Genomic DNA, 11,791 nt, shown 5'->3' with positions numbered 1-11,791 from the left:
TTTGCCACGCTGCAATGGATCCTGGTTTTTATGTGGATGTTGTTTTCACACAGACTGCCCTACTTAAACATTATTACAGCCAAATTACACCTCCCATATGGCAATGGCACTCCCTGACGGCTGCAGCTTCCCTTGGAAGTCTAATGCGTCAGACCGGAGCTTAATTACTCAGGAACAACAACAACAACAACAACAAAAGATAAATCCACATATATATTAGCGTCTGAGTTGCAAGGGCCAGCAGTCAAAGCAATTTTAAATGACATTTTATTTAAACATATGGGATCCCAGCACCACCCTCTCCCCAGCCACCTACTCCACCTCTTCCAAAGTGAAGGTGTGGTATCAGGGTGCTCAGCCCCGCCGTGAGATGTAATGTCTCCAGCACGTCCTGGGTCTGCACCAGCTTACAAAACAAAGAAACAGATTAGAGCTGGGGACCTGTCGCTGTTCTAAATGTCTTTGAGTGGTTACAATTTCCACTGCTTCAAATCTGTTAACTAACAAGTTTTCATTTAAATATGTGTATGAGACTCCAACGTATTTACAAGTAGTAACCTCCAGGTCTGAAAAATTAATCCAGAATGGAAGTGCAAACAACTAACAGGAGCAGTTCCTCTGAAAGACACCAAGGCTGGTGCCAATTCCCGCAGTTAGAGCAACAAATACTGAGGCAGCAGTTTGAACAGGCTTGCCAAAGCTGGACACAGCGGAAGATTGAAAAGATGTTGCTGGTCTGATGACTGCTGTGACATTCAAATGGTAGGGTCAGAATTTGGTGTAAACGACATAAAAGAATGAACATCTTGCCTTGTATTAACATTTCAAGTTGCTGATAGCGGTGTGAGAGTGTGGAGAATATTTTCTAGGCATACTTTGAGCCAATTAGTACCAGCTTAGCATTGTTTAACCACCACAGCCCAGCTAATGCTGACCATGTCTATCACTTTATAACCACACTGTACCCATTTTTTGATGGCTGCTTCCAGCTCAAATCATCTCAAACTGGTTTCTTGAACATGAAGATGAGTTCACTGTACTCCAATAGAGCATCTTTGGGATGAGGTGGAACGGCAGATTCAAGTGAACAATTAATGAACATGACTTCATGACGCAGTTCTGTCAGCAACAGGGGTCATACCTGCTATAAACAAGGTGTACCTAACAAAGTGGCCAGTAATTGCATATATGCTGTTATGATGGATGTTTATAATAAATATTAACTGAGAGAGAAAAGATACACCAAAGCTACTCTAGGGTAATAACAAAACGAGGGAAATTAACAAACTACATCTAACTGTTTTGGATTCAGAACAATTATTTTCAGCCTTTTATAAGGATTAAAATTTATTTCTGAATTAATTTTGGCAGCTTGAACTAGTTAAAGAAGATGCTGCCTATCCTGACATTTACATGAAAAGTCAAAACTAATATTTAAACACAATGACGACAGATTCTAGGCAGACAATCCTGTAAAACATGGAAATATGAAGCATCTCTGATGGCTCAACACAGTAAGAAGAAGGGATGGAAATGATGTATAACTCGTTGAATACTGGAATCAGTGTTTTAAGCTGTGATGTAATAAACTAGTGGTGGGAAAATGAAAAAGAAAGAAGACAATTGTTTCCCTTTTGTGTTTTCCCGATTATGTGTCCGATATTTAAAAAAAAAAAAAACTATCTATCATGTACAAACTCTTAACAGGAATAAACCTGAAACCAATTGTTCTGCTGGGGAAGTTTCGTAAGCGGCACGAAGTTTAAAAAACAACATTCACCTGAGGGAGGCCCCCAGGAGCTCAGGTCTGACTGGTTTCAGCGACCAGAAACTGGAATGTACGGTGAGCAAACTGTGTTAAAATGCAGTGACTGATAAAAGACGGATGAGCACCATCACCATCACAATTAGTTGATCAATATTCTCAATAATATAACAAAAGGCTTTCTCACAGACTGTATTATAATACAAATACAAACCACACATGGATTATTGCATGGTCCTGAAGCCAGCAGCGCCCTTGGTCATGAGATTTGTTTTAAATGTTTGCTGTATTATTGTTTTTAAATCATTGGAGTATACAGATTTTAAAAGTGTTTTATGATTACAATAGTTCGTAAAGTAGCAGAAGTATTCACACATCACAGTGACGGAGGTTAAAGGTTAATTATCAACCTTCTGTGGAGGAAATAAGGTGCTTGTTGTGCATTACGTTCAACATTTTCCTAATGTACCTTCAAACAGCTAATACCGCTTGAGCATTCCTGTCTGTGCCTAATGTCAAGTCATAGTCATGTAGTTTCTCTTTTCAAGTTCTTCTTGATGAAAATCACACTTTAACCTTTGACTTTCATAAATGATGTGACAGACTTAACACCATGTTAAGTCTATTTGGCAAATTCTGATCAATTATGAAGGATTATCCAGAATATTCTGACCGGCTACCTTTGATAACGCAGAAACAGAAATCTTGAGTTGTGGTATCAGGGTGCTCAGCCCACAGATATTGAACTTCACATACCCCATCTGCCTCCATTTGGGACTGCAATGGCCTTAAAAACCCTACACATATCTTCCCTACTTAAGTGCAGCCTTTTTTCTAATGGAATTACAATATCGGCATCTGGTCTCTGACTTCTCATCAATTGTGTGGGCGTCCTTTAGAGGACATTTCATCGGAATAAAGGCAAATACGGTGGTGCCTTTATCTGCAGAAATATGTGGCCTGTAGCCAGTGGGTGGGGCACCACATGCTCGCTCTCACTGTTAGATTGGATAGAAAAGTCTGCAGCAGGACAAGCGAATATTAATGACGTTTCTGAGTGTTTCGATTCCATCAAGAACAAAAACAAATCTTAGCTAACCAACACTCACTGGGTTTTAGTGGATTACTATATTTCACAGAAATATTACAGAAACAGTTTCTTTGGTACAATAATCCAGCTGTGCAGAAATCAGGGAGTCGGGAAGAAGCAGCTCATTAAATTCTGTGCTTGTTTAAGACTGAAGCACATATTATATTATCATAATACCAGAGCTGAACTGGATGACTCATTCCTCATTAAATTACTTCAGATGTTATTTAAAAAATATGTATATTTTATGCAAGTGAAGCTGCTTGTGCTGCCACCTAAACCAATCATAACGTGGCCTCAAATGTTAAAGTAACCTTATGAGCAGAATCTGATATAAGAGACTATCAGTTATGGAGACAAAGATAAAGGCAAAAAAAAAAAAAACTGTATTTAAATTAAATAAGCAAACTGATATGAATGAACCTTACATTTAGATAATACAAATCATCAGCAAGAATAATAAAAAACAAGCAAAAACAAATAATAAAACAAACCTCAGCTAACGTGGAAGCTACACTGCAAGGTGGTCTGTTTAATAAATAAAATCTGACAGGTCACATACAGGACCATTAACATCTCTGTAAACAGAACTCAGCTCCCACAAAGCTCCAAATGAAGAAAAACTGCCTCTGCATGCAGAGAACTGTTTGTGGAGACATCCAGCATGTCGACGCACAGTGAGTGAATGATGAAGAACAAACCATAACGAGGGGCAGGGCTACTACACTGCATTGTGTCCATCAGGTAAAAAAAAAAAGAAATCTGTTGGCTAATCTACACCATATCAATAACAGCTTCCTTAAGGTTTTAAAATGCACTGCAGCTGCATTTTAAAACATATCTACAAGCAATGCCAAAGAAACACACAGGTATGAGTACAGAGGTACTATGAAGGTAGCTCACTTCTTACTGGAGTATATCACCATAGTGACTTAAACTGTAGAGCAAACCTGCTTCAGAGCAGGTTGTGTTTGAGATTACGGATCAACAAGTATGAAATCACCACTTAGCTACCAATCAGTTCTCTGGAAAACTGCTTTACAACAAGTACCTGAAAGATCCCTTTGGACTGCTGTGCCATGGATAGTGGGAGGATCTTTCCATTGATGAGCATCAGTAGTCTAATCAGTTTAGATTCTTAAATTCAACTTCATTCTTTGACTTTTCCCATTTGTCTGCAGAACAATTTCACAACATTTTGAATTCCTCTATAAACATTAATCTCGTTTTTTTCTTTTGTCTGCAACGCTTGTCCCTAGCATGTCCTCGTCCATGAAAGCATTTGATCTTATCTGAGCAATTCCTCTTGGTCTCCTGTATCACTGCTCATCATTCGACATGCTTTTCCCAGTATATCCACGGCCATTTTTGTATTTATGCTTGTATTTTCTCCCAGACTGGTAAACATCAACAGAGCTCAGCAAAATAACTTTTAGTTCCTATTTGAACTTTATTAATACAAGTGTTTAACCTTTTCATGTTTATAGTTTTATCTTTCTTTGTAAAGTCAGCTGTTCTGCTGCTCTGTATGTGATTGGTCAGATGCCCCCAACGCCACCCCTTTCATGTAAACAGGCTAGTAGCTAAAATGGGAAACCCTGGGTTACCTTATAGAGTTGATAACTAGCGTCATGTGATCACTTAGTCTGATTGACAATGTTGGGATAAGTTAATCAAGATAACAGAAAGATTTCTTGAGTATGATGAACAATGAATTTAACTCCTAAATATGACTTCCTAACACAGAATGTGATGACGTCATACGCTTTGTACTTTGATGTGTGGTGATTGGAAGTGTCTGTGTGGTGCAGCCTGGACAGACCAGACCAGCTGCACCACACAGACACTTCAAACCTCACCCGAGGACAAAAAGCACAAGAACAACAACAAAAAAAGAAAGAAAACAAACCTTAGAAACATGCAGGGTTACAGGAGAAGCCAGTCGTGCAGAGGTGAGCCTGTGCGAGTCTGAATTTAACTCCTATTTATGACTTCCTACCAAAGAATGATGATGGGAGAATTTGGATTTATTTATTAACAGATTTATTACGCATTAGTTTTATGGGTCTGTTCCACTTAAGGTCAGATTGGTGTCTATGAACCAAAATGAGTTTCACACCAAGACTAAACTCGTGTCATGGTTTGCATTATGCAGTGGTTACAGTGGTGACACTTATTAGACTCTGAAGTCTGTGCACCAGTTTTTCAGGGTCCTGTAGGTGCAATTGTTGCGACCACTGTAAATGTGACACCATCACAGAAAAATTGTATAAAATCAGAAGAAGAAAGAGAACTCTAATATGATGGCTGCACACCAGCTGGATCATTATAACAACATCACATCACATGAGTAACTTCAACATGACGAGACTTCAAGGACTCCAACAATGTTCATACAGTGAGGATAAATAATGTTTTTTATTATTTATTATAAAAAGGACACAATATAGATATATAAAATGCAGCCAGAACTCCAATAACTAACATGTCCATTAATTTGACACGTTGGTTTATATATAATTTCTTTTTCTCTCTTAGCTTTTCAGCTCCACATTTTTGCCATTTCTTCCACACTCAACTCTTTTCTACAAGCTGAGCACACAGTGAAGGTAGGGGAGGGCTGGTGGCATTAAGAGATTTGATTGGGCAATCTAGGGGCCAGTTAGTTCTTTCCTTTGGTGAAAGTTGGGCTCTTCAATTCAGCATGGTACAACTCCAAAGATTCTGCAACATCAAACCCTCTGTCTGCTAATATTACATCCAGTTACAAGATGAGCTTCCCGACCCCCTGAACTACGGATGCCCTACATGACTGTTAGGACAACTTATGTATTGCAAGTATGCAGTACTAAGAATAACTTGATGTTTCTGACTTTGCATTATGAATTGTTTACCCACTGACAAACATTTCAAGTTCTACTAAATTAAAAAACAATTTGTGGTAACCTGATTATGATTCAAAAAGAATAATTAACAACACTTCTTGTAATGGTGTTAAAATCAGCCCAGCTTTTATTTTCATATGCAAAAAGTAAAAGAAAATCAGCCAACATACTGGACACATATAATTGTCAATATAATTGTTTATTGTTCAACACAATAAACAATTATACTGTCACCATGGTTACTGGTATTGAAAGCTTATTGATAATTTGTCCAAGTAAAGAATGCCCTCTCACAAATGTCATGTGACCACCTCATTGGCTTACAGAATCGTGATGTCACACACATTTAGAATCTTACCACCACTGTGATCCTTTGATCCTTTGATCCTAAAACCCTTAAATAGGGGTGAGACGCAAGAACTTTCAGTCCGTTATTCGCAGCATTTATGTGTGCAGCATTTAAACGTTCGCCAGAGAAGCCTTTTTTTTGGATCCTTTTCAGAGTCACTGTTAACAGATTCCAACATGTCTCCAAGAAAACAGAAAAAAAGAGAAAACGTAAAGCCCAGCGCTCCTCTTTGCAATCGAGAAGACGATACTCAACTGCAGAAGATGTGCTCGGAAGAAATGCATGAGCAAAATCTCATGAGCAATCACAATACGCGACACCCGCCCCAGTCAGAGTACACCAGTTACATCTGGGAAAGTTTTTTTAAACAACGAGCGGAGATTATCAAACTGAGAGAGCACTGTGAGAGAAGGACCGCCGAAGTAGATAGACTGTTCAAACAGCTTCTTGATAAGGAGGATATTCAAAAGGAGAAAGAAATGGAACTCCTAGATATGCGGGGGAGGAACTTTGAGCTCCAAGCAAAGCTTAATAAAGTACAAGAAAAACCAACAGAAGAAATCCTCCAACAGAAGAAAAACGAGAAAGAGAGGGAAAAAAAGATTCAGGAGCTGCAAGTAAAGCTGGATGAAGCTCTGCAAAAAAATCAAGAACTCCTCCAAGAGAAGAAACAACTGGTCATAAAACTCCAAGGCACTGAGATAAATCAAAAAGTGCTGAAAGGAAGGGTTGAGTTTCTTCAAAAGAAAGCGCAACAGACCATGAAAAAGGAAGATATGGATTGCAAGCTTCAGGACAGCGAGAAACACAAGGAAGCCTTGCAAATAAAGCTTGATGAAGCTCTGCAAAAAAATCAAGAACTCCTCCAAGAAAAAGAACAAATGGACATAAAGCAGCGCAAACTGCAAGGCATGGAGGAAAAGCACAAAGGACTTCAGGCAAAGCTTGAAAAAACACTGAACAAAAATAAAGAGTTGCTTCAAGAAAAAAAGCAACTAGAAATTAAACAGAAAGAAACGGACTCCAAGCTTGAAGGCGTGGAGGAAAAATACATCGCGCTGAAAATAAAGCTTGATAAAACAGTGAACAAAAATAAAGAGTTGCTTCAAGAAAAAAAGCAACTAGAAATTAAACAGAAAGAAACGGACTCCAAGCTTGAAGGCGTGGAGGAAAAATACACCGCGCTGAAAATAAAGCTTGATAAAACAGTGCAAAGAAATAAGGATTTCCTACAAGACAAAGAACAGCATGACACGAAACAGAAAGATCTGGATTGTGAGCTGCAGAACATCAAGAAACACAACCAAGGTTTGCAAGTAATGCTTGATGAAGCTCTGCAAAAAAATAAAGAAATCCTTGAAGAGAAAGAAAAACTGGACATAAACCAGAGAGGCATGCAGGAAAAATACGGAGCGCAGCAGGTAAAGCTTGATGAAACGCTGCACAAATATCAAGAGCTGCTTCAAGACAAAGAACAACGGGAAATAAAGCAGAAAAAAGATAAACAAATTCTCCAGAACTTTGAGAGGAAAAACCAACAACTGCAAGACCGTTATAACAAACTGAACTCCAAAACAACTGAGCTGGAGGGGGAAAAGAAAAAAGTGCAAAAACAATGCTCAGAGATGCAGAGTAAGCTCAGTGACATGCTGAGAAAAAACACAGAACTGGAGAAACTTTCCAACAACTTGAAGTGCAAAAACACTGAGGTGCAGATGTTAAAGCAGCAACTAGAGAAAACAAGCAAAGACCTGCAGTGTACACTTCAAGAACTCGAGAGAAGTCAGCAGCTACAAGACGCACACAACAAATTACAACACAGTTATACAGAGATGCACGAGGCAAAGCTTATGCAGGAGGCCAAATGTAAAGAACTGAAAGAAAGGCTCGAAGAAAAACAAGCCAAATTAGAAGAAGTGGAGACAACATGCAGGAAACTCGAGAAGGAAAATACACAAACAATTGATGAGTTACGAAGCCTCATCCTAGAGAAAAAAGTGCTCGTGGAAAAGATGATGGAAAAGAAGAAAAAACGCTTCCGCTTCTTCTGGAGAAAGAGCACTCCTGCTTTTTCTACTTTTTCTACTTTTCCTTCTGCTGATGTCACCCCGTCTTCCTCCTCCACCGTTGCATCGTAATTTTCACCTTAACTCCTAACACCTGTCCCATCTCCCCCCCCACCCCCCTCTTTCTCTTTCACCCTCACCCCCCAACCAGTCCCGACAGTTGACTGCCCCCTCTAGAGCCTGGTTCTGTCATAGGTTTCTTCCTTTAAAGGGAGTTGTTCCTATCCACTGTCGCACCCAGTGCTTGCTCAGAGGGCATAGTTGGGGTTCTCTCTCCTCTATCTCTTTCCTCCTTTCTATCCCTTTCCTTTACCCTCTTCTTTACCCCCCACCCCTCCCCCCTTTTCTATTCCCCCGCTTTTCTATTTCCTTAATAATTTAATAATAAACACAATTGGCTACATTTTAAATGTGTCTGATCAACGTCTTCATTCAAGAATGAATTGTCTTTCTCACGGAGTCATGTGTATTTTGTGTTTTCCTCGGGCTGGTGATCCCCGCGGTCGTTCAGCCCCGGAGTCCAGAGTTTTAGTGTTTTAATCACATTTAGTGTTACATTTCAGATCACCACAATAGGATATCCATAATTTAGGATTCAGGCATTTGTTTTAGTTCAATATCGTAATCATTCTATGACTGAGTAGTTTACAGAACCTTCAGTCTGCAGCAATAACTTCTGTTGGAGCTATTTGTTCTTATTTTTTATTATTTTGAAATTAGTTAAAGTTTGTTGTTAGTTTACTTATATTTTGGGGTTTATTTACAAGTTTATTTGTAGGTTAATATTTCTTTCAATGTTTTGTTTGTTTGATGTTACCTTGTTAAATTAGTCAGTAAAAGCTGTAGGGCCATTTTGTTTCTATAAATAAAGAGACTGGTATAGGACCAGCATGCACTGGGGTGGGCCTATGGTTTTTTACTAGAGCAGGAGAAGCAGCAGGAAGTAACTAAAAATGGATCTTGTTATTGCTTGCCAAACTGGATAAAATAAACCATAAAAACGCAACTTTAAAGTTTGGACAGTGGACTTCTTTTGCCTGCGTACGAAATATTATCTCAGTGCAGCAGTGGCTTGTGGACCTTTAACTGTGGGATGTTTGGTTTGTCAAACAAAAGGAATTGCCACTACAAAAAGTAAAAAACCTGCCCGTGGACAAAGGAATAATCCTTCATTAATGGATATGTTGGATATATGGATTTCAAGGATCACCGTCGAACTCGAATAAAAGTTACTGGATCGTCTGTAAGTACTCCAGACGGATTTGATGTTGAAGCCTGGATCAACATGTCACTCGTTCATCAAAGCTGGTGAGTGATAATATTGTTTAAGCCGTAAAGGAAAACGGTGAAGCTATTGGAGTTTAAAGACATTATTTCACTACAAAGACTGATGAACTGAGTTTTGATGTACTAAATTTGTGCATAATAGGATCACTAATTGAAACATGCCAACGCCCTCTGTGGAAATGTTTCTTCACTGCAATCATGTTTGCGCTTTATGCTATGGATTCTCAGTGTGCTGTGCATCTTTATAATGTTTGAAATAATCCAAGAGGACAATAAAAATGTCGGATATTAAGAGTAAACAAGAGAGTAAACAAGAGGATGACACTCAGATGCAAGCAGAGAAAAGAAGCATCAAATTTACGCCAAAAGGTTTGGATTTGTATATAAAGACATGCCAAGAAAAGCGGAGTTCAATGTGTAAGCAAGCATCTAAGTACATGGGGAAAATTTCTGCTTTAATGACCTCACATGAGAAGGTTAAGGAAGTGTCTTCGGAATTTGGGAAGTTTATTAAATGCTATCAAGATGCAAAGGAGGAAAACTGCTTCAGTTATTCTCTCAGATTAGTTTCATATTTTCTGCATCAGATTTGAGTGAGATCCTGGAATGAAGACAGAAGAAAAGACTTTGTTCAAAGTTTGATTTATAGTCAAACCTTCCAGTTTATTCACACAATAAAACATCAACACAATATATGAATTCATTCATTAAAATCACAGTTTTTCCTCATTTGTTTGATGATTTTGACAAAAACAAACACAAACACACACACATGGTCTGCCATACTCATGAAGAGAAATGTCGACATTTTTCAATACAAATATTCCAGAAACATTTAGAGGATAGAGAAGTTTACATTTTCATGTGGAGAAATATTTTAGTAAATCAAAATGATGATGAGCAGTGATAGCCTCCATAAACAGTCACAGGAAAGATCTCCTTTAAAAACTCAGAAACATCAAGAGAACAACTAGAAGATGTGGAGGTACCACCCATAATGTTTGACTGACAGCTGATCTCTGTGCAGAAATGATGGAGAGAAAATAAAATGAAACTAAAACACAGATTTAAACCCACAATATGAAAGACTTTAGTCTATTTCACTTTAATCAACTCAGCAGTGACTCCATAATCATAAAACAAAAGTCCAGCATAGAGCGGCTGAGTGAATGTGGTCTGGACTCTGTGGAGGAGAGTCATGGTTTCAGAGACGCTGTAGAAGGACAAAATACCTGCTCTGTGATCCAGGTACACTCCTACTCTGGAGGAACGAGGACCTGAGACAGGAGTTTGGATGTTGCTGTACATAAATGTATAACTGTTGTTGATACAATTTAATGACCAAGATTTGTCATTACGTCCAAATAAACATTCATTACCCCCTCCTTTTCTGCTGATATTCTTGTATGCGACTGCTACATAAACTCCTCCCTCTCTCCACTCCACCTCCCAGTAACAACGTCCAGTCAGACTCTCTCTACTCAGGATCTGCCACAATCCAGTGAATCTGTCTGGATGATCAGAATAAGACCGATGTTCTTCCATTACTGTTACTTTTCTGTTCCCCTCTGATAATAACAGCCAGTTGAATGCTGTGTTTGGATCCAGTGTGATTTCACATGAATATTTTAAGAATCCAGCTCTGGTCTTTGGCTCTGGTGGATCTGACAGTAAAACATCCACTTCAGTGACTGTCAGTGAGATGTTTGTCCATTCCTCTCTCAGAATGTCCTGTAGTTTATCTCTGACCTCTGACACAGCTGCTGTCACATCCTCAAAGTAGCTCAGAGGACGGATATTGATGCTGGATGAGTCTGTAGACTCACTGAGTGCTGACAGTGAGGGGTAGTTGTGTAGAAACTGGATGTGATCCTCTGTGTGTGAGAGCTGCTTCAGCTCAGCATCTTTCCTCTTCAGCTCAGTGATCTCCTGCTCCAGCTTCTCCTGAAGCTCTTTGACTCGACTCACTTCAGTTTCCTGCTGGGATCTGATCTGCTGCTTCACATCAGAGCTTCTTTTCTGGATGAGATGGATCAGCTCAGTGAAGATCTTCTCACTGTGCTCCACTGTTTGATCAGCAGACTGATTGATGGCCTCCACCTCCTGTTGAAGCAGCTTCACATCTTTCTCTCTGTCCTGGATTCTCTGCTGGATGTTTTGTCGACTCACCTCCAGCTCTCTCTGCCTCTCAGTCCTTTCTGCTGCAGCTGAGACTGTGTCGTGGCCTTTATGTTCATCCACAGAGCAGAGATAACAGATACTCTGCTGATCAGTACGGCAGAACATCTTCATCACCTCATCATGACGAGAGCAGATGTTCTCCTGAAGCTTCTTGGAGGGCTCCACCAG

General features: G+C 39.3%; 1 protein-coding gene across 1 annotated transcript; it reads right to left on the bottom strand.

The window, feature by feature from the left end:
• Positions 1-10,116: 10,116 nt before the first annotated feature.
• LOC146368874 (tripartite motif-containing protein 16-like) lies at positions 10,117-11,791 on the bottom strand. The gene has a single exon (XM_084911363.1). The coding sequence runs from the start codon at positions 11,732-11,734 to the stop codon at positions 10,538-10,540; it is 1,197 nt and encodes a 398-aa protein (XP_084767489.1). The 5' UTR covers positions 11,735-11,791; the 3' UTR covers positions 10,117-10,537.

This window comes from Perissodus microlepis, chromosome 18, assembly GCF_051167445.1.
Source record: "Perissodus microlepis isolate ML-2025 ecotype Zambia chromosome 18, ASM5116744v1, whole genome shotgun sequence".
Taxonomy (NCBI): domain Eukaryota; kingdom Metazoa; phylum Chordata; class Actinopteri; order Cichliformes; family Cichlidae; genus Perissodus; species Perissodus microlepis.
Note: the sequence above shows the minus strand (reverse complement) of the source record. Positions and strands in the feature narration are given on the sequence as shown.